The following is a 24,737-nucleotide window of genomic DNA, read 5'->3' as shown; positions in this document are numbered from 1 at the left end:
AAGAGATGCAGGAGGCTTTATAGGAAGATAGTTTCTAGGGATTCTCAATGGAAACTCATCCCTAGGAATCTACTAATTAGAGAGCTTCTATTGGCACCAAAACTTTTAGTTATTACAGGCTAATTAAAAATAAATAGTTGTAAACAACTCCTGAAATTGTTTGAACATGTTATAAGAGCAACTCCAACGCATTACCCATCCCTCTAACAATCCCCTCCCAATTGCTATTTTGGGTAATGAAGTCCAAAACTAGTGTCTCCATCCCAAGACCCATCCCTCGCCAATTTTTGGGTCTTGATATTTTCGATACCTAAAAATGATACTTCCACTTGGTTACCCATCCTTTTTGGAGGAAAAAAATTTCAGGTAATTATATTAAAAATGAGTTAATTTCAAAAAAACTTAAATCTGAATTAAATTAAAAAATTATTAAATAATTTATGGGTAGTACGACTAGAATGCATATCACATGGATACCCATAATTACTACCCATAGTACCTAAAAGACGTAGATGGTGTTGCATAGGAGATGCTCTTAATCTACTATAATCTTGCATTATAATTTGGGGTCGTGCTATAGTAACCTCAAGATTGTACCTTATATCATACATCTTGACGTGAAAGTGTGAAGTAACCATAGATGATTTTTATCAAGATACGAGTCAAAAACCATCAATGATTCCAACACACTTTCAAAAAGCATCTATGATTCCTACACACTTTCACGTCAACATGTGTGATGTAAGGTACAATCTTGAGGTCAATTCTACATTAGTCTATAATTTAGCAAAACCTTTGCAATTTTTAGACTTTGAAAAGTGTTTTAATCTTTAATTGGAGTGTGATAAATAACGTTAAAAAAAATTGGGTTATAATAAGTAAAAGTTGGGATGCTAATAGCACCTCTCAAATATTAAATAGGATAAAATGAAAATAATTTTAACATATACTTTATTAACTAACCTAATTCAACTTGTGAGTTATTAGACTCAATATATTATATAAAATAAATTGGGTGATATAGACATTCTTTCTTGTGTATAAGACAAATGGAAAATGATTTAAATGCCCTTATCTTCAACTTCTTATCAAAAATCATTGATCTTTCTCTCCAATGCTCCGTACTTTCAATCTATGTTCGATCTTAAATTTCTAATTTGTTTAACATTTAAACCTTAAAAACAAGATTGGATTTTTGGAAAGTTGAAAGAGAACCACAATCAATTTCAAAATTACGTTGATGTTATAGTGTGCACAAAACCATAATTTTTTCCTCGAGATAAAGAAAACAATCTATGATTCTATGCACACTGCCACGTCAACACAATGTTGTATGAAGTTAGTTCAATATTTTTCTAGATTTAAAATTGTTCATATTGAAGTGTACCTTTTTATCATAAGATCAAACATTTTTAACCCTATAAAAACCCTAGCAATTTCAAATAACGACACTACGCCAAAATCCTAATCTAGTTCTTGCCAGGAAACCCTAGCCGAACTCAATTAAGTTTTAAATTGATCATTTTAATAATTAATTTTGATTTAATTCGCTATTCGTAGAAATGAATAATATTTGACAAAGAATTGAATTTCCAAATCCTCTTTATAGTTTTAGAATTTTAAATTAAAATTTATATATTTTTTGTTCTTATAAGACCATCAAGAACAAGAAATAAACGTGGGTGCAAGTGCCGACTAGTATTGCCCATCAAAATAGGTAGTTTGTCAAATAGATGACATGGGATGATGGTGCACTATCCCCACATAATTCAATCTAAAGCATGTTTAAGCTTAAAGTTACATCAACACAAATTTATATTTTGCCTCACATTCAAAGTAAAACATCCATAAATTGTCTAAATCTCACCTAAATTAAAAATCTCTAAAGGCAAAAATGTGTTCCACAAATGCAAATTGGGTTCCATGGTTCTTGGGTTCCATGGTTCTGAATTGACCTCTAAGTGCCTAAGCTTGGCCTAACCATAAAATCGATAGAGTACGTACAAGTCCAAGTTATCTAGGCCAGATAGCGTAATAGATTCTCAATAAAATCACTAAAAGTGGATTAAGCCTAATTTTGATCTATAACCATTATTAAAAAATTCGAGATATTTTCACTCGGTCGATGTGGCAAGTGCACAGAACCAGAGATGTTTTTTTTCGTGACACACAAGGAAAAAATCTACAATTTTGTGCACTTGTCACGTTAATCGAGTCCAGACCGACTGAAAATTTTCGAGTTAGATTATTATTAGTATTATTAAAATCCATCAAATTAGGGTTTCGATTGAAAATTTGGATTCACTCTATGTTTATACAAAGTTGAGGCCTCTAGGGGAGTACGAATTTGTTATTAAGAAATTTCTGTGCTAGGTTGATGAATCATTGCATGACATCACATGTATTGAAAAAACAAGCGTGATTGGTTGGTGGAGAAAAAAATTAGGGAGAAAATTTCTAGTAATTAGGACTTAGGAGTTCGGATTTTTGGTACTTTTGTAATACACATGGCATCATGCCATTGGTTTATTAACTTAACTACAAATTCCTACTACCTTTAAGGGGGAACTAAACATTTTAAAAAAAAAAAAATCATAATTGCCAATCGATCAAGCACAATGTCTACTGTTTTCATGACTTGACTTGATCTCTTTCTATATTTTAACGTATTTGTTGCTTTAAATCGTCTAACCTAGCCATCAATGATCTCTCAACAGTTATTCCAACTTTTGTGATGATTTTGCGCTACACATGTCTCGACGTTCATCTCAAGAACTCAGTGTACCATTTATAATTAATCATCTCGAGACAACATGTGTATTATGCATCTCAACGAAATTATGACAATAATACCAACTTTTCTTTATTGAATTAAATGTTACAAAATTAAAAAAACATGTTTATAGATTGAGCATAGTAACGATGAGGATGCATACTAGATCAAGTAGATAGAAAAATGAAAAATAAATAAATAAATAAAGCAGAAATTAGTGTTGATGATTTGTTCAACTATAAAAGTTGAAGGTTCTAAAAAAAATGATAAAAATTTAACTTGAATTGAAGTAGTTATTAACAGAAAATATGTCATTAAACATAATAATTAAACAAAAGAGAGGATTTATTCATCCCATTTCTAACCTTTGAGTCAAATTTTACAATGATGATGATTATGATAAATAAAAACTAATTATATTTGCTTAACCTTTCAACTATTAAGACTTTTTTTTTCCTATAAAAAAAAAAAAAAAAAATTAATCTATGATAGAATACGGCTTACCACAAACCTAGAAGATAATTTCAATGACAATAAAGCTTCTAGAAAATATATGTACAAGGAAGCGTTCGGACGCCCTAAAGAGAGGAAAAAATTGTACCTAACATTTTTGAAAATAAGGGTTAGAGGTTTCAGAATGGGCTGATTTTTTGTGAAGAGATCATCCTCACCAAAAATCAACTCATTCCGAAACTTCTAACCCTAGTTTACAAGTTGAAGAATTGTGGACCATCCAATGTTGTGTTCAAGATTGACATCGTGTTTCTTGACTATCTAGAATTCAGTTTCATGAAACATAATTGATTTTACCGTCATCCTATGTTGGGTGTCTGATAATCTAACAATAACTCTAAATACGAAACATGTGCAGACATTTTGAGATTTATCGTCAACGACTCTCAATAAACCAAATCCAACAATTCCACCTTCCAAGCAAACCCTAAGAAGTAGTCCCCATACAACAATTACACATGCTTCGTAGGATAATACTAGACATGCCGAATAGTACAAAATAAAATTATTAAATAAATCATATATTTTCTTAGTGGGTAAGTAAAGATTATTATATTAAAAAAATTAACCTAAATTTGTTTTGTCCCTCTAAACAATACTCTCTCTTAATGTTTGATATTGATCTAAGTACATATAGTTGGAAATAAAGGGAGCAAAGTTAATCGAAATATAATAATTTCTCAAAAAAAAAAAGTAATGGACTTTGCATGCTAGGCGGCTACAGTGCTCATTGTTGGGGCTTACAGTATTATTGCACCAAAAAAAATTTATACAACATCATGGTTTACAAATCAGGTTTCGACACCAGCCGAGTTGACTCATTCAAGTCATCTTTGTCCTAATACCCATAAAATATTGAATCATGATAATCTGACTACCCATGTGGCACACTCAATCGACTCTCTCGACGTGACAACTTCGGAAGCATAGATCTACACACAAGGCTTACAAATCTATGATTCGAGAACTTGCCACGTCAAGAGAGTTGATTGAGTATGCCACATGGGGTAGTCAGATTATCATGATTCTAAAATATTACTTCAAATAAATTATAAATATCTAAATTATTAAAAATTAATTATTTTATATAAAAATACATGAAAATTGATTGACTTGGAAAGTTAATATGGTGAGTGATTCACATTGACTTTCCTGATTAAAATTACATCTGAGACTATGATGACTCACCTGAGTCATCTTGGTCTGAGTATCAAAACTACTAGATTGCGTCCGAGGCTGAGATGACTCACCTGATTAATTGACGAGTTTTAAAACTCAGGCGTACAATCTTTTTTTCTTTCCTACGTTCGGATGGCAAGTACGTATCGAATTGATATTATATTAATTATTTACAAAAATCCACATAATTTTGTTACAACAATTATTCTTGTTATTATGAGCATGGGGTAAGCATGTTTGAGATAGAGCAAGCTATAATTGGAAAATATAATTACAAATATTAATGGGTAGACAACATAACAGTCTTTGAGGGCAAGTAAAGTGTTTTGTTTCACCAAGTATTTTTTTTTTTTTCTTTTGCAAATAATTACAGTCAAAGAAGAGGTCGAAGCATAGAAATGGTGATAAGTTTGAAAGGGGATTATTAAAGAATAATGCTAAAGTGACCTCAGGTTGGAACCTCATATGGCACTTCTTGACATGAGAGAGTGTATGGGAATCATAAATGTTTTTCATCGAGACAAGGCTGAAAAAGTATCTATGGTTCCTATCCACTTTCATGTCAAAAAGTGCAATATGAGGTTCCAGCTTGAGGTCACTCCAACGTGACTCCAAATGGTGTACAACACCTCGATCATAGAATACATCAATCAAAAGTAAAAGAATGTCTTGGGTCATTAAGCCATTAGAATCCTCCTATATTTTTTTTTTCTTTTAAAAATATCCTTAGTTGTTTTCTATTTTAATGGAAGAAAATATATTTTGTTACGGGTTGAATGGTATTTTTGTGAGTCATGATTATCTGGCTTAGGCACGAAGCATATTGAAGACATGACATGCTCTCCTCAAGATACAAAACTCTATTTTTTTTATGAGGAAAAGTAGTTATGTACCCCAAGGAGAACACATCTACGATTCTTGAGCCTGTCACAATAGGTAAGTCGATTGGGTTGCTACGTGGCTAAGTTAGATTATCAATACTCTATTTTTGTAGATATCAAAAATCTCATTAACATTTTTTATGGATAATATTTATTATTTAACATTCAAATATCAAGGTATCGTTACCTTTCTAAATAAAAGACAAATATTTAAATCCATCAAACTAATGATATTATTGAAGAAAAAAAATGTATTAGAGGATGCTAATGTCTTCTTAAGTCACAAAAAATGACTAAGAAGATGCACATGATCCCGGTCATGTAAGTACGAAATCCAACATTTGGAATTTATTTTCAAGATATATATCAAAACATATGAGGAATGTGTTGTGGTTTTTGGAGCCTGATAGTCCTAGCAACAAGGAGGTATTATTAATTAAGCCACGTACCCATGTCGGTCGAACTAGGTTAGATTTTTTAAGATATTTATATTTCTTATTTTTGAGTAAAAAAGTAAAATCTATAACTGTGAATTTTCTCTTTATAGTGGAATCAATGTAATCCATAGATAAAATCTCAATCTTGAGGGAAGCAGGTAAAATCTTTGCGTGATTGCGTTTTATTTTGTATTTATTTAAATTTATTTTCTTAGCTCAATTACACCTATCTTCTAAATGAAACTATAGGAATAAACCACGTAATGCAATTTATTAGGATCATGAGTTTGTTTTTTGATTTTTCTTGGATTATTTGCAAAGGCAACGCAAGCATAATGACTTCTCTGACAAATAATCCACATAAATAGGCAAACCTTGTCGTCTAGTAACAGATGTTCCCAAAATAGGTTGGTCATAGTAAGTCAAAGTAATAAAGAAAGTCAATGCAAAGACCATTGTCCATCAGTGATTTGTACATGGTCCAGAATCCTTTGACTTTTAAAAATTACTCATTAAAAAAATACATGATCCCAAACCTTTAAATGTAAAATTCAATGATTAAGATTTATTTTTAAAATAAATATTTTCGAGACTTGTGTCATCAAGATAGTCATAAATCTCAACCATTGGATTTTGTTCTTCAGGGATTGGGATCATGTGTTTTTTTTTTCTTGGAGTCATTCTTATTACATATCATCGTGATCCATTGTCCTCTGCTTGCCAAGTAGGCTTCGGATAAGAGGGTCCACTTTTTTTTATTGATATCTTGGGGGTTCCACCTTGTAGAATTTTTGAGATAGCGATTTGTTTGGATGATTTCAGCTCAAAATAATTATTTTTCATCAATTTTCATTTTAAAATGAAGAAAAAAGTGAAAAAAAAAAAAAAAAAAAAATTCAGCACCAAACATTTTGGCCAACATTTTAGCCAATCATTTTTGTCTTACATGGGTTAGAAGTTTTGGAATGGGCTGATTTTTAGTGAGGATGATCTCTACGGAAATGAGATCATCCTCACCAAAAATCAGCCCATTCCAAAACTTATAGCCCCATGTTTACAAGTTGAAAAATCATGGACCGTCCATTTTTTGTAAATCATTTTTGATAGGGTTAGAAGTTTTGGAATGGGCTGATTTTTAGTGATAATGATCTCCTCACCGTAGAGATCATCATCACTAAAAATCAGCCCATTCAAAAACTTCTAACCCATGTTTTAAAAAATGTTTTGCCAAAATGTTTGGTGCCAAACATTTCCCTATATATATAGGGAACGGTTCAACAGCCCCTTATGGTGCCATGCATTTTTTGTAAATTACTTTTGTTGGGGTTACAAGTTTTGGAATAGGCTGATTTTTTGTGAGGATGATCTCTACGGTGAAGAGATCATCCTCACAAAAAATCAACTCATTTTGAAACTTCTAACCCAAGTTTACAAGTTGAAGAATTGTGGACCATCCAATTTTTGTAAATCACTTTTGACGGGGTTAGAAGTTTTGGAATAGGCTGATTTTTGGTGAGGATGATCTCTAATGCCATCAAAAATGATTTACAAGAAATGGACGGTCCACGATTTTTCAACTTGTAAACTAGGGCTAGAAGTTTTGGAATGGGTTGATTTTGGGTGAGGATGATCTCCTCACCATAGAGATCATCCTCACCAAAAACCAGCCCATTCCAAAACCTCTAACCCATGTTTTACCAAAATGTTTGTTGCTGAATGAGGCCCTATATATATATATATATATATATATATATATATATAGGGTCCCGTTCGCCACCCTTAGTTTTACCACACACTTTAACAAACGCGTTTTGTCTTACATGGGTTAGAAGTTTTGGAATGGGCTGATTTTTAGTGAGGATGATCTCTATGGTGAGGATATCATCCTCACCAAAAATCAGCTCATTCCAAAACTTCTAACCCCATCAAAATTGATTTACAAAAAATGGACGGTCCACGATTTTTCAACATGTAAACATGGGGCTAAACATTTCGGAATGGGCTGATTTTTGGGGAGGATGATCTTCTAATCATAGAGATCATCCTCACCAAAAATCAGCTCATTCCAAAACTTCTAACCCATGTAGGACAAAAAACGTTTGTTAAAGTGTGTAGTAAAACTTAGGGTGCTGAACATTTCCCATATATATATATATATGGGAAATGTTCAGCAACAAACATTTTGGCAAGGAGGTTCAGCAGCCCTAAAATTTGCCAAATATTGTGCCAAACATTTTTCAAACACATGGGTTAGAAGCTTTGGAATGAGCTGATTTTTTGTGAGAGTGATCTCTATGATGAGGAGATCATCCTCACCAAAAATCAGCCTATTCTAAAACTTCTAACCCCATCAAAAGTGATTTACAAAAATTGGACGATCCACGATTCTTCAACTTGTAAACTAGGGTTAGAAATTTCAAAATGAACTGATTTTTGGTGAGGATGATCTCTTCACCGTAGAGACCATCCTCACAAAAAATCAGCCTATTCCAAAACTTCTAAGCCCATCAAAAGTAATTTACAAAAAATATTTGGCAAACTTTAGGGCTGCCGAACCGCTCCCATATATATATATATATATGGGAACGGATCAAGGAAAAAACAATGTAACATTAATAAATTTTCAAAATATGGGTCCGAAATTTCGGATTGAACTGATTTTTTGTGAGGATGATCTCTATGATATCATCCAGGAAAAAAAAAATATTAGTCCAATATGAAACTTCTAACCCCATTAAAAGTGATTTAAAATGTGAACCATCGATTTTTTTGCCAAATTTTGCCAATAATTTGTAAATCACTTTTGATAGATTTAGAAGTTTTAGATTGAGCTGATTTTTGTGAGGATGATCTTCTCATCATAGTGACCATCCTCGCAAAAAATCAATTCAATCCAAAATCTCTAACCTATATTTTGAAAAACCATTGTTTTTACATATGTCCCATGAACCGCCCCATCTATATGTATATTTGAAAAAATTCTTGAAAATGACTTCTTCTTAAAAATTTTCCGACGAAATGAAATCTCCAAAACTTAATTGAGATGTCAAAAATCAAATTTGTTTGGATGAAAACAATGAATTCGAACAATTAGGATATTCAATTGTGAGAAATGTGGAGGATGAGGTCCAGAGACTGTAAAGAAAAGAAAACTTTACTAAGTGGACTATTAAGAGACAGCCCAAAACTTAGGGACTCTTTAGAAAAAAGTCCCACCAGGGATCCTTTAAGTAATTTTTGCAAAAAAAGGTCTTTTATTGGACAGACCCCTAATTCAAGCACTATTTATATATTCCCTTGAAGTTGAAAGTTGAAACAGCTCTCTCCATGGCTAACCTTTTTAGCTTCTTTGCAAGCTCTCCCTTCACCCAATCAATTACGTACTTTTTAAAAGACAAAATTGCCCTCCATTTGCAAAGATGGAAAAATTATAAAATAATAATGATAGTGTCCGGCATCCTTCCAACATCAGTTACTCTAAAAGATAAAAATACCCTCATCTTCAATGTGCGCAGTACAGTCGTTTATATATTGTAATCCCTAAAATCCATAGTAAATTCTATTTCTCTTCGTTTTTTTAATCTTTATTTTTTATTTTATCTAAAATATGACCAAAAAGAGACCAACAAGGCAACAATGTTACGTCTCAGTTTTTAAATCTATTCTGGAAGTCCTATTTCATAAAAGAGGTTGTTATTGACTCACCAACTTTTACTAACACCAAACCAAATGTGTGCAATTCTTTGGTGACTTGGATAAGAATTGGTGTGGCATTAGTAAAAGTTAGAGTGGAAATAGCAGCTCTCTTTGTTAAAACACCCCTAGAAAGGTAAAACAGCAATGTTATGTGATTTTTTTTTTTTTTTTAAAGTTTAGGACTTTTGGAAGCACAATACCCTTTTACAGTGTTTGTTTGGAAACACTTCCTACCCTTTAAAAGTGTTCTTTTGGAAACTCCCCGCCTAAACTTGTATTTTGAACTTCCTACCCTTTTAGCCCTCAATGATCAAAACTAATACATAAAGCTATACATTTTTGCCCGAAATGTACTTATGTGAGCAGACTTGCAACCAAAGCTTTACGAACTGACTACTATACAAACTAACCACCATTTATCTTTCACTTATAAACACATACATATTGCACAATCCTACCCAAACCTGGAACATCGGCCATGTTTCACGACTCTCTCTGACATAATCTCTCCTTCAGATGTCCAATTCCATCCTCAACTTGTGTTGGCAACCTAACAGAAGTCGGAGTTGGAGTCGCCAAGGTTTCCAATCGTGTCATCTGAATTACATTATGATACATAGGACAGAATCTAATCTGAAACGACTTGTATGAAAAATATGGTAGCAGAGCAGAGATGACTACAAGGAGTGTTGTCAGCCAGTAGAGAGGGCTAGGAGCACAAGCTTCCACGAGAACTTTGTATGCTGTTGTGGATATAGTTGGTGGAAACAACCCATAAACCACTAAGAAGATGTACCATAAGACAATGCTACCCCAGATGAACAAATGCTGGATCCAAGTGAAGTAGTTTATGGAGAGAGCCATCTGGCAGTTTACGGTCCACACGACAGATGTGTACATTGCAACGCCGAGGACTTCGTACCCGGCAACACGTCCATCTCTCCTGAAGGCCTGTGGAAAGATGGATTTCGTCGTGAAGAAGAATATGATAATGGAACTCAAAACCCCGTTAAACATCCAGCCAAATATTCGGTGCCAGCTGAAGAGGATGTTTTGTACACCTTCTTGATGCAACTTAGGGAACTGTAGAAAACATAAGAGAGAAATGGACATGAATAATATTGCTCTTTTTGCCTAAAACCGTGATATAGTAATGTCATGTATGATGCTGTTTGCAAGAAATGGTGCTTCATGATTCACTAAATATATTTCAAAATCTTCAATAGAATTTACTTGGGATGTTTATGATTACTGAGGAAAATGTTTTTGTGTGGAAACCAATCTCTTGAGAAAGTGGATCTGATATAATGTTTGCTGGTGTTTGATTGTACATTTGCACATAGGGTTTGAAAATCATAGAGCGACTTCGCAGGACATTGTGTTAGACATGGAGCTGACATGGAATTGTGCTCAGAACCATAAATGAATTCCTCGAGATACAAGTAAAAAAAGATATCTATGATTCTGGGTGCAGCTCCACATCAGCCCAGTGTCCTGTGGAGCCACTCTACCAGCAGTGTTCCATAGGAAAATGTCAGATGAGAGTTGGGTTTAGTTTTTGAGTCGTGATCCAGAACGGTGTCCAATTCCTACAGCAACAAACGGTGTCTATATGGCACTTTTTGGTTTTAAATTAAACACATTGGGCTGTGTGTGCCAAGTACAAAACGGTTTGTTTAGGAGCCCAAAATGTTTTAAAGTCCAACCAAAATGTGCCACATAGGCACCGTTCTAGATCATGGTCCTTAGTTTTTGGGGGTTGGGACTAATCTTTGCAAATGTTAGCATTTTTTCATCCTGACAAGAAATCCAATTTCCCCGGAGGCAAGTCAGGCAATATTTTCCTGCCTTTTTCTCTGGGAAGATCATTTTTCCTTTGATTTGCTATCACAATCATACAGACCATCAGCTAAATCAATTATGTTTCCAAAAAAAAAACAGTAAACGTTGTTACAATAGCTTTGATGGTTATACCATGATATCTTATTTTCTTCCGAAAATTAACAGCTTTTACGAAGAATGGGAGCTGCAGTGTGCATGTATATTAGCTTTGAAATGCATCAATCTATGAACTAAGGATAATGACCAATTTGCGAGACGTGTACCTTGAGACAAAGGCGCGCAGAAACATCCTGATCGAAAACACCGAGAGCAATCACAGGAAGTGAAGTGAAGACAACATTGTACAAGGACAGGTACCAATCATTATAAGCAGGCTGACCAGAGAAAGAAGTATAAGCCTCAAACCAAAATAGGGTAAATCCGAATGCTATGTTCTTGTAGAAAAAGTAGCATATCTGCACACATAAAAAATCAAACTTTAGCCTGACATGAAAAAGGTTACTGATAAATCAACGAAATCTTTTTTTTTTTTTCTTTCAACAACTTGGCAGATTACTGTCTGCGTATTTTCACTCCTGCATCAATTTCACGTAGAAAAAGTATAATAGCTCTTTAAAAAATCGGCTTATTAGCAATTAAGAGCTCTTTCACCACTACATACTTTTATTCAGTAACATTTCGACATGTTGGGATGAAAAACATGGAGGTTTATGGATTTTTTAATTCAGGTGTTGGTGAGAAGATGGAGGCAAGGTTTTACCATCATTGATATTCGCCTGTAACACCAATGGCCGTGCACGAGAAGCAGACGCTCCAAAAAACGGAATTGAGCAATTGCAAAATCACTAGCCATGACAGCCTGCATCCGTAGATCAATTGTAACAAAGATCAAACTTACTGATTGCCACTCAAAATTATTAAGTTGATGCAAGGATACTAACTAAGCATTGCTTGAACACATTTCCATAATTGGAAGGGCAATGGTTGCATCAGGATAGGATAACCACAAAAAATCAGAAGTGCTTTTTAACTTTAGGCTCTGTTTGGTTCACATCATGTAGTTTTCAGTAAATACTTTTGTGGGGTCTGTTGCCGTTTGCGATTTGTTGGGACCTTTGAAAAGAAAGGAACAGTTGCACTTTTGAAAGAAAGGAGCTTTCCATTCAGGACATTGTTGTGTCAATATTGGCAATGCTGTTTTTCTGGAGTAAATTTTTTGTCAAATCCAAGGGCTTTTTTTTCCCCCTTTTTTGAAGACTTCCTAGTTATATGGGGCAGGGGGGTTTGTAATCTTTTTGTGGGAGGTCATCCTTTTTTTAGGGGTTTTTGGTGCATAGTTGTGGTTGCGGGATTGTCTATTGAGGAGTTGTATTTTAGGCCGGTCACCTCGACCTCCCTTTTTTCTAATAAAATCATCTCTACTTACTAAAAAGAAAAAAAAACTTTAGGTTAATGTCATTTTCGAGAAATGTAACAAAAATATTTTCCAGAAAATTACATGCTGTGAGCCAAACAGAGCCTAAAAGTAATTCAATAGAATACCACCAAGGAAAAGAAGCATCTAAACAGTGTCAGGTTAAATGGTTCAAATTCAAAGAGAGCCAGCTATGCAAATAATCCCATTTTACTCTCGGTTTTTAAAAGATTATAATAGGAGCAGAGGTCCAAAACAGATTTAAGATGACATAACCCATTGATCTTGTCCGATACTTCTGTGCGAGAGATTACACAAAAAATATACAATTACATGAAAAATTAAAATACAGATACCAGTAGACATATGCACAATGAAAGAACCAAAAATGACTCCATATGAGATGAATAATGGATAATTTCTTTGCTCCCAAAAGATAAAGATGTAATTTACTATTTATGAAGAGAGCTGCTATTGGCACCCCAACTTTTACTTACTACACCTCAATTAAAAATAAGCGAATGGTTGAGAATAAGAAAAAAGTTGAGGTGCCAATAGAAGCCCCCTCGTTTTTTTTTTTTTTTTTTTGGGTGGGGGGTACATTTCTATTTATTGGGTTTAGGATTTTATACAAGCCTAATCATAATTGTAAATAGCTACTGAAATTGTTTGATAGAATGTTATATTGTTTTGTAACAATGAGATTATAATTTGAGCCAAACCTTTCTAACGTTGGAAGAGTGTTTTAATCTTTTATTGGGGTGTAATAAGTAAAAGTTAGGGTGCCAATAGAAGCTCTCTTTATGAAAACAATATATTCCATATATCCCAAGAAAATAGACGAGTTTAATACCTGCATACCCTCAACACCACTAATTCCAACTCCAAGGTCAGCTTCTTGAAGCATGCCGACATCATTAGCCCCGTCGCCAATTGCTAGTGTTGTCTTACCTGTTCCCGCTTTCACCAATCTTGTTACCTGCACTACACTTCTATCAGATTATTGTGAAGGTCAGTCGCATACTGACTGCTACCCAAAAACTAAAACAAATAAATTTCCCAAGAATCTCTTAATGAGCATTAAGATTGACACGATAGCACTTACAAGTGCCTTCTGTTTTGGTGAAGAACGACAGCAAATAACAGATGCACAATCAATTGCAAGCTCCAGGAACAAGTTCTCCAGATTTCGCTCAAGAGCAAAAGTCAAAGATTTACCATCAATGATCAACGCAGATGAAACAGAGTTTTCTTTTGCTGGACCAACTTGTGATTTTCCTTCTCTTATTTGTTTTGTCACACTCTCGCGAGAAACCTGACAAAGATCAAATTAGTCAGAAACATAAGAAAAAAAAATTTTGGGACCAACTAGTTGCACACCACCCACTACCAATTGCACTCCATCACTTAAAATTTCCTTCTACACTCCATTTGGATGATTGCACTCAAAATAAAAATAAAAATATTGCACTCCTTTGATTTTTTGTTGTTCTTCTTCAACCATGCTCACATGAGTTATTGTTGGTTCAATAATTTCTATACAAAATACTTGCTTGTATATATATATATTAAAATATTTATGTTAGGCTAGTTTCCTTATCTTGGTTGATGTAATCCCTATAAATATCCTATCAGGATTCATGTAATATTCATCCAAGAATTATCAAAAAATTCAGAATTTTACATAACAAACATGCTTACAATTTACAAGAACAGAGAAGATGAAGTCACGAGAAGGTGAATTACCCTAAATCTAAACATTACCGATAATGAAGTGCCAGTAGTAAGTTAAAATAGAGGTTTCAAAAAAGAGGTTATTTTTAAGGTTGGTGTGCTACCAGCTACAAGTGGTGTGCAACTAGTCGGTCCAAAAATGTATTATCACTTTCTTGAGATCCAAATTTTTTTGCATACCTTTGCCGTGATATCCTTGTCCCCTTGTTTCTCCAAGGCACTGATATCTGGTTTATCAAGTGTGATCACAATTTGATTCATCCCTTCTCTCAGCAAGTTGCACGCATACCTGTACGATCTCCTTGAGTTACAACATTTATCTTCCAAAGAGGACACTCAAACCTAGTATAAGTAAGATTAATCTTACTAACTGAAATCTTCCCAAGGGTCGGTAACCTCACCTTGTGGGCATCCAAAAACATGATCCAATGCCACAGGTTGCAGAGGACAAAATTCTATGAGCTTTGAAAACAACAAGTTACAAATTTTGGAGTTCGGTAACCGCTCATTTTTAGAACCTTGGATCAAGCCCCAAAAAAATGTTTTCTGAATTATTATTATTATTATTATTTTATCCAAGTTTTTTCATGAATTCTAGAGCGCTGTGGTGTTGGATTACTAATGTGGTAATCCATTCCATTTGCGCTCAAGTGTTTTCCAACCTAGTATTATAACACTATACTGATAATGAACTCATTAAATGCTTAGTAAAAATTTAAAAAAAAAAAATTAAAACTAGAAAAATAAAGCAGACCCGATATTGACTGCAGTTTCCAACTTATCACCAGTTAAGATCCATAACTTAATTCCAGCCTGGGCAAGCGTGTCAATGCACTCAGAAACCTATACACAAGGGAAGGAAATCAGTTCAATAGTATATCATCCAAGTGTACACGCGTGTCTTCCTAAATATCTGAGATTGGTACTAATTTCAAGTTCCGATGAACTTGTACAATCATTAATAGGTAGAAGTTACTTCAATATTTACCCCCTTTTGCAGTTTGTCCTCAACAGCTGTAGCACCGAGAAGAATCAAATCTCTCTCAATCTTATCAGCTGCAGCATCCACCAGAGCATCCCGATCTGCGGTGACAGCAGTATTGGCCCTTAAAAATTCCTCTTTCCATGTTTCATACTCTTCTTCACCAAGCTCACGGTATGCAACTACCAAGGTTCGTAAACCTGCCTTAGCATATTTGTCAATGTGATCCCTGGTTTCAGCTTCAAACATTCGTCCATCCTTCGAAAGCCTTTCAAACATTGTACTGAAAGAATATCGATATACAAAATTTGGAATCAATAGACATCATATCAAAGGTTATTTCATTTAACCTAACTTGAAGGATATGTAAACATGTGCACCAGACCTGTCTGCACCCTTGCAAAGGAGCAACAACTGACCCTCTTCATTCCTCACTATCACCGACATTCTCTTACGTGAACTACTAAACTCTAGAACATGAAGAAGCTTGTAGTGTCTGGAATTCAGAAACCAACTCACAATTAACAACTAATAAAGAAACTGATATCTTATGTATAAGTTTGGAAGGAAACACACCTTTCAATCTTTCTTCCAGTCTTCGGGTCTAACTCACGCAACGAGATGCTTGTTTGAGTCCTTTCGTAGAATTCAAAGCCAATTTCCCGTGCAGCAATGACAAAAGCTGCTTCATCTGGGGACTCAGCTTCATAAGAAATTTCACCCAACTCATTGTCTACAACAGGAATCGCTGTATGGCAGATTGCCAAGACACGAAAGAACATCTGTATGACATCCGAATGTGATTCCTCCACCCACCTACCATTCATGATGCGTTCATCTCTGAAGTTGAAGCCTTTAATTGACTTTCCCGAGTCCATAATGTCAGTGCTATGCTCCCCGAAATCAGAGGATGGATCATTAATTTCAGGTGGTCCATCTTTTTTTCTTCTTGCCATGGCCCTTTCTACTTCTGTCACACCACGACCATATGCAGTACCCGAAATGGAACATTTAACAAACTCCATCGAGTTGCATGTCAATGTACCCGTTTTATCCGATAATATAGTATCAACCTGACCAAGTTCTTCATTCAAATTCGATGTGCGGGCACGTGCTGGCTGGTCCGTTTCCTCATAATACATATCCGGGTCTTGGTTTATAAATATACTCTGTAAAACCTTTACAATTTCTATTGAAACATATAAGGATATTGGTATTAAATAACCATAAAGCATCAATCCAGTCAAGAAATGAAAAAACGCTGCTAAAGATGCTCTTCTTGGATCAAAATATACATTTGAAGCATCTGGTCTAAGATACCACCTTCTAAGCTTTCCACCACTAATGTCCTTACTAGTTTCGATTCCAAAGAAAACAGATCCAATAGAAGAAATCAAAACAAGGGTACTGAAAAGGATATAGATCACCTTATCCATTCTCTTCTCGATCTTACTCCGCTTGGAAGGAGGGTCTGTAGCATTCTGCATCACCTTTGTGTCATGCCCAGTAAAAACTACCACACCATAGATATAATCCGTGTTTCGGAGCTTTGAATCTCTCAGAAGCAACTGTTGTGGTGAAAGGGGATATTGTTCGCCATCATAGTACATACTTCCAATAAAGGAATACAGATTTTCATTTGGGTCCTCACACTTTATCACTGCCTTAAAATTCTTGAAGGAGTTCTCATCACGCAGACCAGATGTCACCTCTAAAGCCTGCTTAACTTTTAAGTTTGTCTCACCATCAAGGTTTGATGTTTCAACATAACAAATCCCATCATCGTAACTTGATGAAAGGAGAACCAGATCAGCAGGAAAGAATTCGTCCTTCTCCACTTTAACAAGATCTCCAACTCTTAGTTTCTTCCATTTGGTTTTGTGGAAAGTGTGATCCTTGCCATACACTTTGACCTTTCTGTTATTGGCCTTTATATCCTGAAACCATTTTTTACATTTCCGTACATTATTTAAATTCCAGGGCATAAATTAACTGGAACAAGTGAAAATGCAGCAGTAAGGGAGAAAAATGCACAAGGTTGAAAACTCATAAAGGAAATAGGTGCAGCCGTTAAGTGATCATTATTACTTTCATGCATTAGTTTATTAACAATTTCATATCTATGACTCTAGATAAGAAAATAATTGGACTAAATAGTTCTGGTAGAACATGGACAATTTTAGAAAAAAAATATATCATGACACAAGATGCATGCATTGCTTTAAGAAAATGTTGAACTTCTTGGAAATTAGACACAAAACCTGGTCCTAAATTTAGTGGAATCTCCTAGAGATCAAGGAAACAGGATATTATTAGGTGGGCGATAAAGGCAATAGATGTGAGAAGCGATGTATGTGATTGTTCAAGAGAAAAGTGATTGCCCAGGTTGCTTTACTTCTCCTATGCATACACAAAAGAATGAAATGCCCTTTGCCTAGTGATCTAGATTGAGATTGGATCCCATCACAATAAGTTGTAATCTATGTAACAAGACATGGATGTGATGACGTGTAATGATGTCCAACAACAATGCAAAATGTCAGCCACAATGATCCCCTCGATCTCTAAACAAAGTTCAAGGGCTATAATTGGATCCAATAGCCATCTCCACAGAATGAACTTAGTCTAATACCAAGTTAACGTAATCAGCTCCAAAAACAATTAGATCAAATCACCCAAGTGAACACAAACACCACATCAGCCGAAATAGAAAACTTCAATAATTTAACAAGATTGAGTCCTAAGGGATCGATTATATTATTAAAAAATTGCAACATTGGAAACTATAGTAGATGCTTAGGCTTCAATTTGCCAGAGTCATCAACCAATAGGTTGAATGGGTTCTGGAAATATGACCAGAGCTCGAGTCTTGATTGACCTTCATGCTCAGCTAAGATAAACCCTAGAAAGATCAGCAACAAGGCTACTTCATTCATCAAATTATTCATACCCAAAATATTCTTATTTACATACACAACATTGAGAGGGAGAGGGAGAGGGGAGAGGGGATAGGGGGAGACGGCTGATTCATTTTAGAGGTCAAGAAGGGATCCATTTACTCATAAGACCCTAACGTAGTAATCTAGTGAAGGTCTCAAAGAGTGGTTATCCAATGAGAACTTCAATAGAAGATTCTCTGATAGAGGTTGAATAAGGGTCTCAGATGGAGGCTCTAGAGTAAAAGGCTCAAATTAATAACTTTAGATTGACCATAGACTAGTAAAAATGAAAGGTTATTTGATGTAGGACATCTACCTGATGTAGGAACTCTACAATTCTAGTTAGAGAGTCTTAAGTAGTTTCCTAATTTTAGTAGGATCTGTTTCTGTTTTCTAGTTGTAGCAAATGTAGGAAATCTACAATTCTAGCTAGAGAGTCTTAGCAATTTCATAATTTTAGTAGTATTTGTTTCTATTTTCTAGTTCTAAAAGGATTTCTATTTCATAGTTACCTTAGGAGTACTATTCCTTGTTAATTTCTAATTTGCTTTTAAGTTTCTAATTTTTTTTAAATTCGTTTTTATTATTTTGACTATGATTAGAAGTGCTTAGAAGTGTTCAAATTGAGTTATAATAGGATTAGAAAGTTAGTAATACGTTATAGATATATTACAAAGTTACTTTTTAGTATTTTAAAATGTTTTTAAGCTGTTATGATGAAGTTATCTATAGAAGGAGCTTCAAACAACGAAATTCAATTAATTCAAAACAGATCAATTCAATTCTCTTTTCTCTCTAAATTACTTTCTAGCTCTTTGTTTTATTTTCTTCTCAGCTATTACTTGTTTATCAATCAAATTTATTGATTCACACACTTCCGCTACGTCATTATTGGACTAGGCTTTCCCTCCAATTAGAGTTATAGATTATACAAAAGAGTCACATGACACTATGCTTTATAAAATAGTGTGAGAAAATGCCAAAGAAAGGCTATCTACTAAATCATGGTTGGTGCATGCCAGAATAGAGAGAGAGAGTGAGAGAGAGAGAAATTTCTACATAAAGGCTAGTGAAGGGTAAAGAAGACCATAAATTGGGACGGTTTTCCTCAGCTAGGGATATATTAGGCAGGCTACTACTTTTGATAATACTAGAAAGACTGAGGAAGGGCGAAAAAGACTTACGAATCTGGATAGTTTCCCTTGGCTATGGCTACATCAGCTAGGAGATTGATTTTTGATAATACCAGCTATCTAAATAAAATTTTCCTATTTTTATTTTCGTAGTATGATTTTGTCTCATGTATGCTTCATCGTAATTTGATTTTATTGGATCCTTGCAAATCATATACTACATATCATATTGACTTCTTTGTTTTATTAGTCGTTTGATCATGTATTAATTTGGAATTTGGAAGATGGCAGATAGATTACCAGGCACTGCTCATTCTACACCTTCAACAATGTGTAACTCAATCCACCAGTATTTTGCACATTGCACATTGAATGAAATGGTCTAGTTTCCAAATCCTTTACTTCCATCAATGCAAAGTCTAGACATTTATGCGTCAATTATTCGTAAAGAGCAAAATCACATAACAATCTTTGAATACGAGGATGAGTTCCACCATGTGCATAAATTTCTCTCAAGTCACAATTTGTTGTCATCTATATAGGTAATCTCATATAGGGTTGAGCTGATACTAAATTTAAATGCTCGGCCATGCATAAGAAATGGTTCAAATATTTGAATGATATAACCAACTTGCGGTTTGAAATGAGGGGAAGGAATTTGGAATGAAAACTTGGAATTATAACCGAATGGTTTAAGTGGAGTTGTGTTTCTAGAGTACCATGTGAACAAGTCAATGATATTAAAAAGAAAAATTCTAAAAGCCAAGATATGCCTATGCTTTATGGAGATGAATGCTAAGTAATTAAGAAATATTTTGATAAATTGATAGTAGTAGAGATCATGGTTTAAAAATTCGTTTCATTCCAATATTTCGGATTTTTCAAAAATTGAAACGATACCGAAACATTCCCGAAACATTCAAAACAATAATAACTTTTTTCTAAAAAGTTTTTATCAGAAGACCATGGTCAAAGGGGTATGTTATCAATTTACATGGGTATATCAAATATTTACCAAAACATGAGGGATTGGTCTAAATGATCAAACCTTCTAAAGAAGACCAAGGTCAAGGGCATCTCATTAAAACTTGTAATGTATTCTAGAGAGAAAGACGATGCAACACAGCCGCACAGGTACCCTTCTCTCTCTCACAAATCTCTCTCAGATCTTTCTCTAGTTCTCAGGTCTTTCTCCCCTAGATCTCTCTCCAAATCTATTGTCTCCCAACTCTCTCTCAGATCTCTCGTAGATATTCATCTCTCTCCAAATCTATTTTCGCCTAAAGATCTCTCTTGGAGATATATAGATAAAAAAATCTGAAAAGAAAATAATCAAAACTTGGACTGTTTCGATTTCAATGTTGTTTCGTCTCGACAAGATCAAAATCCGAAACGTATTGTACAAAACATTACAATACGAAACGGTTTTTTAAACCATGGTAGAGATCGATGATTGGACAATTTAGAAAGAAGAAACCAATGCATTAAAGAAAATGTAGTATAATCCCAATAGGCGATAAACTAAGGGAAAGTCAATAAACATGATTTGGCAAACACAACAAAGACCAATTACAATCCCAATTAGAAGGAAGAGCAAAAAAGAACATTGATTGAGGCAGTGAAAGAGGAAATAAAAACATTCGAGTAATAAATTACAGAAGAAATAGCTTTAAATAAAATGAATGGAGGCACATGATTCATTCAGCTAACCCAAGATTCTTAGGATAAAGGTTTAATGACGATGACCATGATATGTTTGTGTATCGTCACGAACCTTTCCCTTGATATAAAGATGTCTTCAATCTGTCCTGTGATTCCATTTCAATATCTATAATAATGGTCCTTGTAATAAGTAAACCAAATAATTGTGAGACAAAACGTATATGGCTATAAGATCCCATATCCACATATTTGCTTTATAGAATCATTCTCCACTAATAATACTAAGGTGACCAAAGAATCAGATTCAAAGTTCTCCCCCAAGTGTGATATTTAATGGATCATCCATATTTCTCTGTCATGGTATAAAAAATTCTAACATTACATAATCAACTTTAAATGAGAAAATTTGCAAGGAGAAGCAAATATTTACAATTATTTTGATTATTACCTGCTTTCTACGCCTCCAGTCTTCCACAGCCTCTTTGGCCATAGTCGCTCCAATCACCACCATAAGAGGTAAAAGAATACTAAGAGACGAAAAGGGCGCCAATGGACTAAATGAAACACAAGCCACCACAAGAAAGTAAATATTTGCAACCCTCCTAAATTGCTCAAACAAAGATTTTGGAATGAAATTATATGCTGTGTATTTAGTAGTGGAAACATAGTTTCCATTGTACTTGAGCTTAATCGCTTCGGGATTTTCAGGGTCATTACAGTACACCACTCTCGAGTAACCTCTCTGCCCAATCTGAGAATGATCATCCTTTAACAATGATCGGATGCATGAGAATGAGTAGAGCTTGCTAAAGTGTATCCCTCTCCTCTGTCCGTTTTTCATCTTTTTTTCCTCTAAAATGTACAAGAAATCAAGAACTTGGATTCTTCCGGACTTCTTTCTCCATTTCTATGATTCTCTCTCCTTCTCTGAGAGAAAGGCACTGATCATGAACTACTTTTAACACATCTTCTAATCTTTCCATTCGATTTCAAGATGAAATTTCGGATAATTCACTTTCACGAACAGATATTTGATATCTTCGATCGAAATTCACTAAGGAACAACAAACAAATGTTTTATAACTATGTTAGAGCAGACAAATCGAGCACAAAAAATATAAATTCAAGCTAAATCTGATCCGATCAGCAGAGAATTAAAAAAAAAAGTTCGAGCAAACCAACTAAAGTATAACATTGTGACTTCTTCAAAGAAATTAAAGCTAAAAAGGATAGTTTTTTTAAATAAATAAAAAAACGGTAACAAATAAGAGATTGGTAACTACGTTAGGACTTAGGACAAAGAAATCAAGATGAACAAATATAAAATCTGTAAGGTTATGTCTTCTATTCTTGTATATGGAGATTGTCGTGGATTCAAACTGGATCTTTTGATGATCCGTTAATGGCCGCATGACCCATTTAATTGGTAATGTGTGGGGCCCATTTGGTTTGGCTTTGGATCCGACCTGTTTAACCTCTTTGTAACCCTACGTATATAAAGGGTAAGAGATCAAACCCAAAAGGGGGTGTGAGATATACGAGACAGAGAGACATTGTAACCTAGTTCTTCTTTGGTTAATGTAGTGAAATCGCCGTTTTCGCCAGTGGAGTAGGTCGATGCTTTGACCGAACCACGTATATCTTGTGTCTTGTGAGATTCTTGTGTTCTTGCTGATTTATACTTCGGATCATAGGGTTATTTTCTAACAAAATCAAGTTCAGTTTGATCTGATTATGCAATAATTATGAAAAAATTCGAGAAAATCAACATTGTGAATTCCTCAAAGAAATTTTGCTAAGTAGAGCTCTGAAGATTTGAGATCTTGGATAAACAAGATAGATAAAGAACAACAAATGAGGTTTTGATAACTATGTTAGACAGAGAAATCGATCTGAACAAATATAAAATCAAGCTCAGTATGATCTGATTGATCAAGAATTTGGAAAAAGTTCAAGAAAATCAACTAAAAAGTCTAACATTGTGACTTTTTCAAAGAAATTAACCTAAATTGAGCTCTGAACTCTGAAGATTACCAGATAGGATGACAAGACAGGAAACCTAGAAAAACGATCTCGATGATTCCATACTTCCAATCGAAGTTCGAGAGATTTCTTTCTTTGGACAAGACTGGAGAGAGTGGGATTCGATTTGTGTCTGTGGTTGCACTAGCTGCTTTGCCGCTTTTATAAGTAAAGAAGCGAAACAAGATCTTGTTGTCAAGCACTTCAACTTCCAGAAGCCACTATTGGCTTCTCATCGCTTTCTTTTAAAATAGTGCCACGTGCACAAAAAGTTGGCAGTTTTGTCTTTTGTGCCCACGTAAGCATGGTTTCAAGACTCGACTGGTACCGCTTTGACTCGGTCGAGGCAAACTGCATGAACGGGTCCGAGTGAATTCAAATCCAAAACTGGGTCCTACTGCTCTACATGGATTGAATTGCCAAAGAGCCAATCGGTTTTGATTTATTTTATTTTCTTGTCTTTTTAAATTGTTAGAAAACTTAGATTATGTGATTGTAACATTTGTTAATAAGGTTTCAATTTTAATTTAAAAATAAGAATCGTGATTTTCTGAACCCCCCCATAATTGTAATTAAATCTGAATTATTATTTAAATAATTTAGATATGTGTAATGATTTTGTAAGTCAACCTAACAGGATAACTCAAAAACTCAATTGGACATGTATCCTACAAGAATCATAGAATTTTCCCTTGGGATAAACAACTTCACATCCCCATGAAATATATGTAGCTGTGTATTTGAAGGGAAATTTTTTTTACGATTCTTACACCTACCACGTCAGTGACCTTTTGAGTTACCCTATCAACTTGAGTTACAAAATCAATACTCTTTAGATATATCCCTAGGCCCTTCTCTCAAAAACTAATATATAAAATGATAGAAACGACTAAATGCCCTCATTTTGATATATTGTTAAAATCCTTGGTTTTATTTCCAAAACATGTTATCTTCCAATTGTAAGGTAAAAAAATTTACCCTCATCACTAACCTCAAGATTCCATCTTCATAAATCTTCGAGTATTAAAAAATGAATATTTTTGAAAAACTTAAAAATGCTCATTTTTTGTAAAAATCAAGTATTTTCAATAACATATTGAAGATAATATTGAAATTATTTTAAAGGAATTGATAGTAACGATTGAAATTAATGAATTTTTGTATAAAAAAAAGTGGGAGGGGGAAAGGGGAGGGGGTGGATTTGGCTAGAGACTAAGAAAATAGGTAGTCATGCCATTTTATTAGTCTGATAAATAATTGATCAATCTTTCACTCCAAATCTTCATGCTGAGGTCAGAGACTGTGATTGTCAATGAATTCAGCCTAGATTAGAATGGGGTTGATCTAGGAGCAATCGATAAGATTGGATTGAACCCATAACTAATTAGAAAAAAATTGAATCGGACCCTTATTGATTGGTTTTTAATAAGATCTCAATATTTGGATCCATACCCCATTTGATAACAATCGAATCGATCTTGATTGGATTTATTCAATTTTATTTACAATATATATATGGGTCGGGTTCCG

At 34.3% G+C, this 24,737-nt stretch overlaps 1 protein-coding gene across 3 annotated transcripts; it reads right to left on the bottom strand.

The window, feature by feature from the left end:
• Window positions 1–9,786: 9,786 nt before the first annotated feature.
• On the bottom strand, window positions 9,787–23,394 carry LOC147405601 (putative phospholipid-transporting ATPase 8). Of its 3 annotated transcripts, XM_086433397.1 has the most exons (13): window positions 23,220–23,394; window positions 21,634–22,239; window positions 16,879–17,388; window positions 16,028–16,629; window positions 15,837–15,947; window positions 15,458–15,734; window positions 15,224–15,312; window positions 14,650–14,758; window positions 13,841–14,050; window positions 13,589–13,714; window positions 12,082–12,180; window positions 11,585–11,776; window positions 9,787–10,562 (listed from the first exon to the last, which is right to left on the bottom strand). In XM_086433397.1, the coding sequence occupies exons 2-13, from the start codon at window positions 22,024–22,026 to the stop codon at window positions 9,963–9,965; spliced, it is 3,318 nt and encodes a 1,105-aa protein (XP_086289523.1). In that variant the 5' UTR covers window positions 22,027–22,239; window positions 23,220–23,394; the 3' UTR covers window positions 9,787–9,962. The 3 variants fall into 3 exon arrangements, with proteins under 3 accessions (XP_086289523.1, XP_086289522.1, XP_086289521.1); XM_086433396.1 differs by having other exon boundaries at window positions 16,028–17,388; window positions 23,190–23,393; XM_086433395.1 differs by having other exon boundaries at window positions 16,028–17,388; window positions 23,220–23,393.
• Window positions 23,395–24,737: the final 1,343 nt, after the last annotated feature.

The sequence above is a fragment of the Akebia trifoliata genome, chromosome 3 (assembly GCF_017979445.1).
Source record: "Akebia trifoliata isolate Shusen 1 chromosome 3, ASM1797944v1, whole genome shotgun sequence".
In the NCBI taxonomy this organism is placed as follows: domain Eukaryota; kingdom Viridiplantae; phylum Streptophyta; class Magnoliopsida; order Ranunculales; family Lardizabalaceae; genus Akebia; species Akebia trifoliata.
The sequence above is the reverse complement of the archived record's forward strand: the minus strand, read 5'-3'. Positions and strand labels throughout refer to the sequence as shown.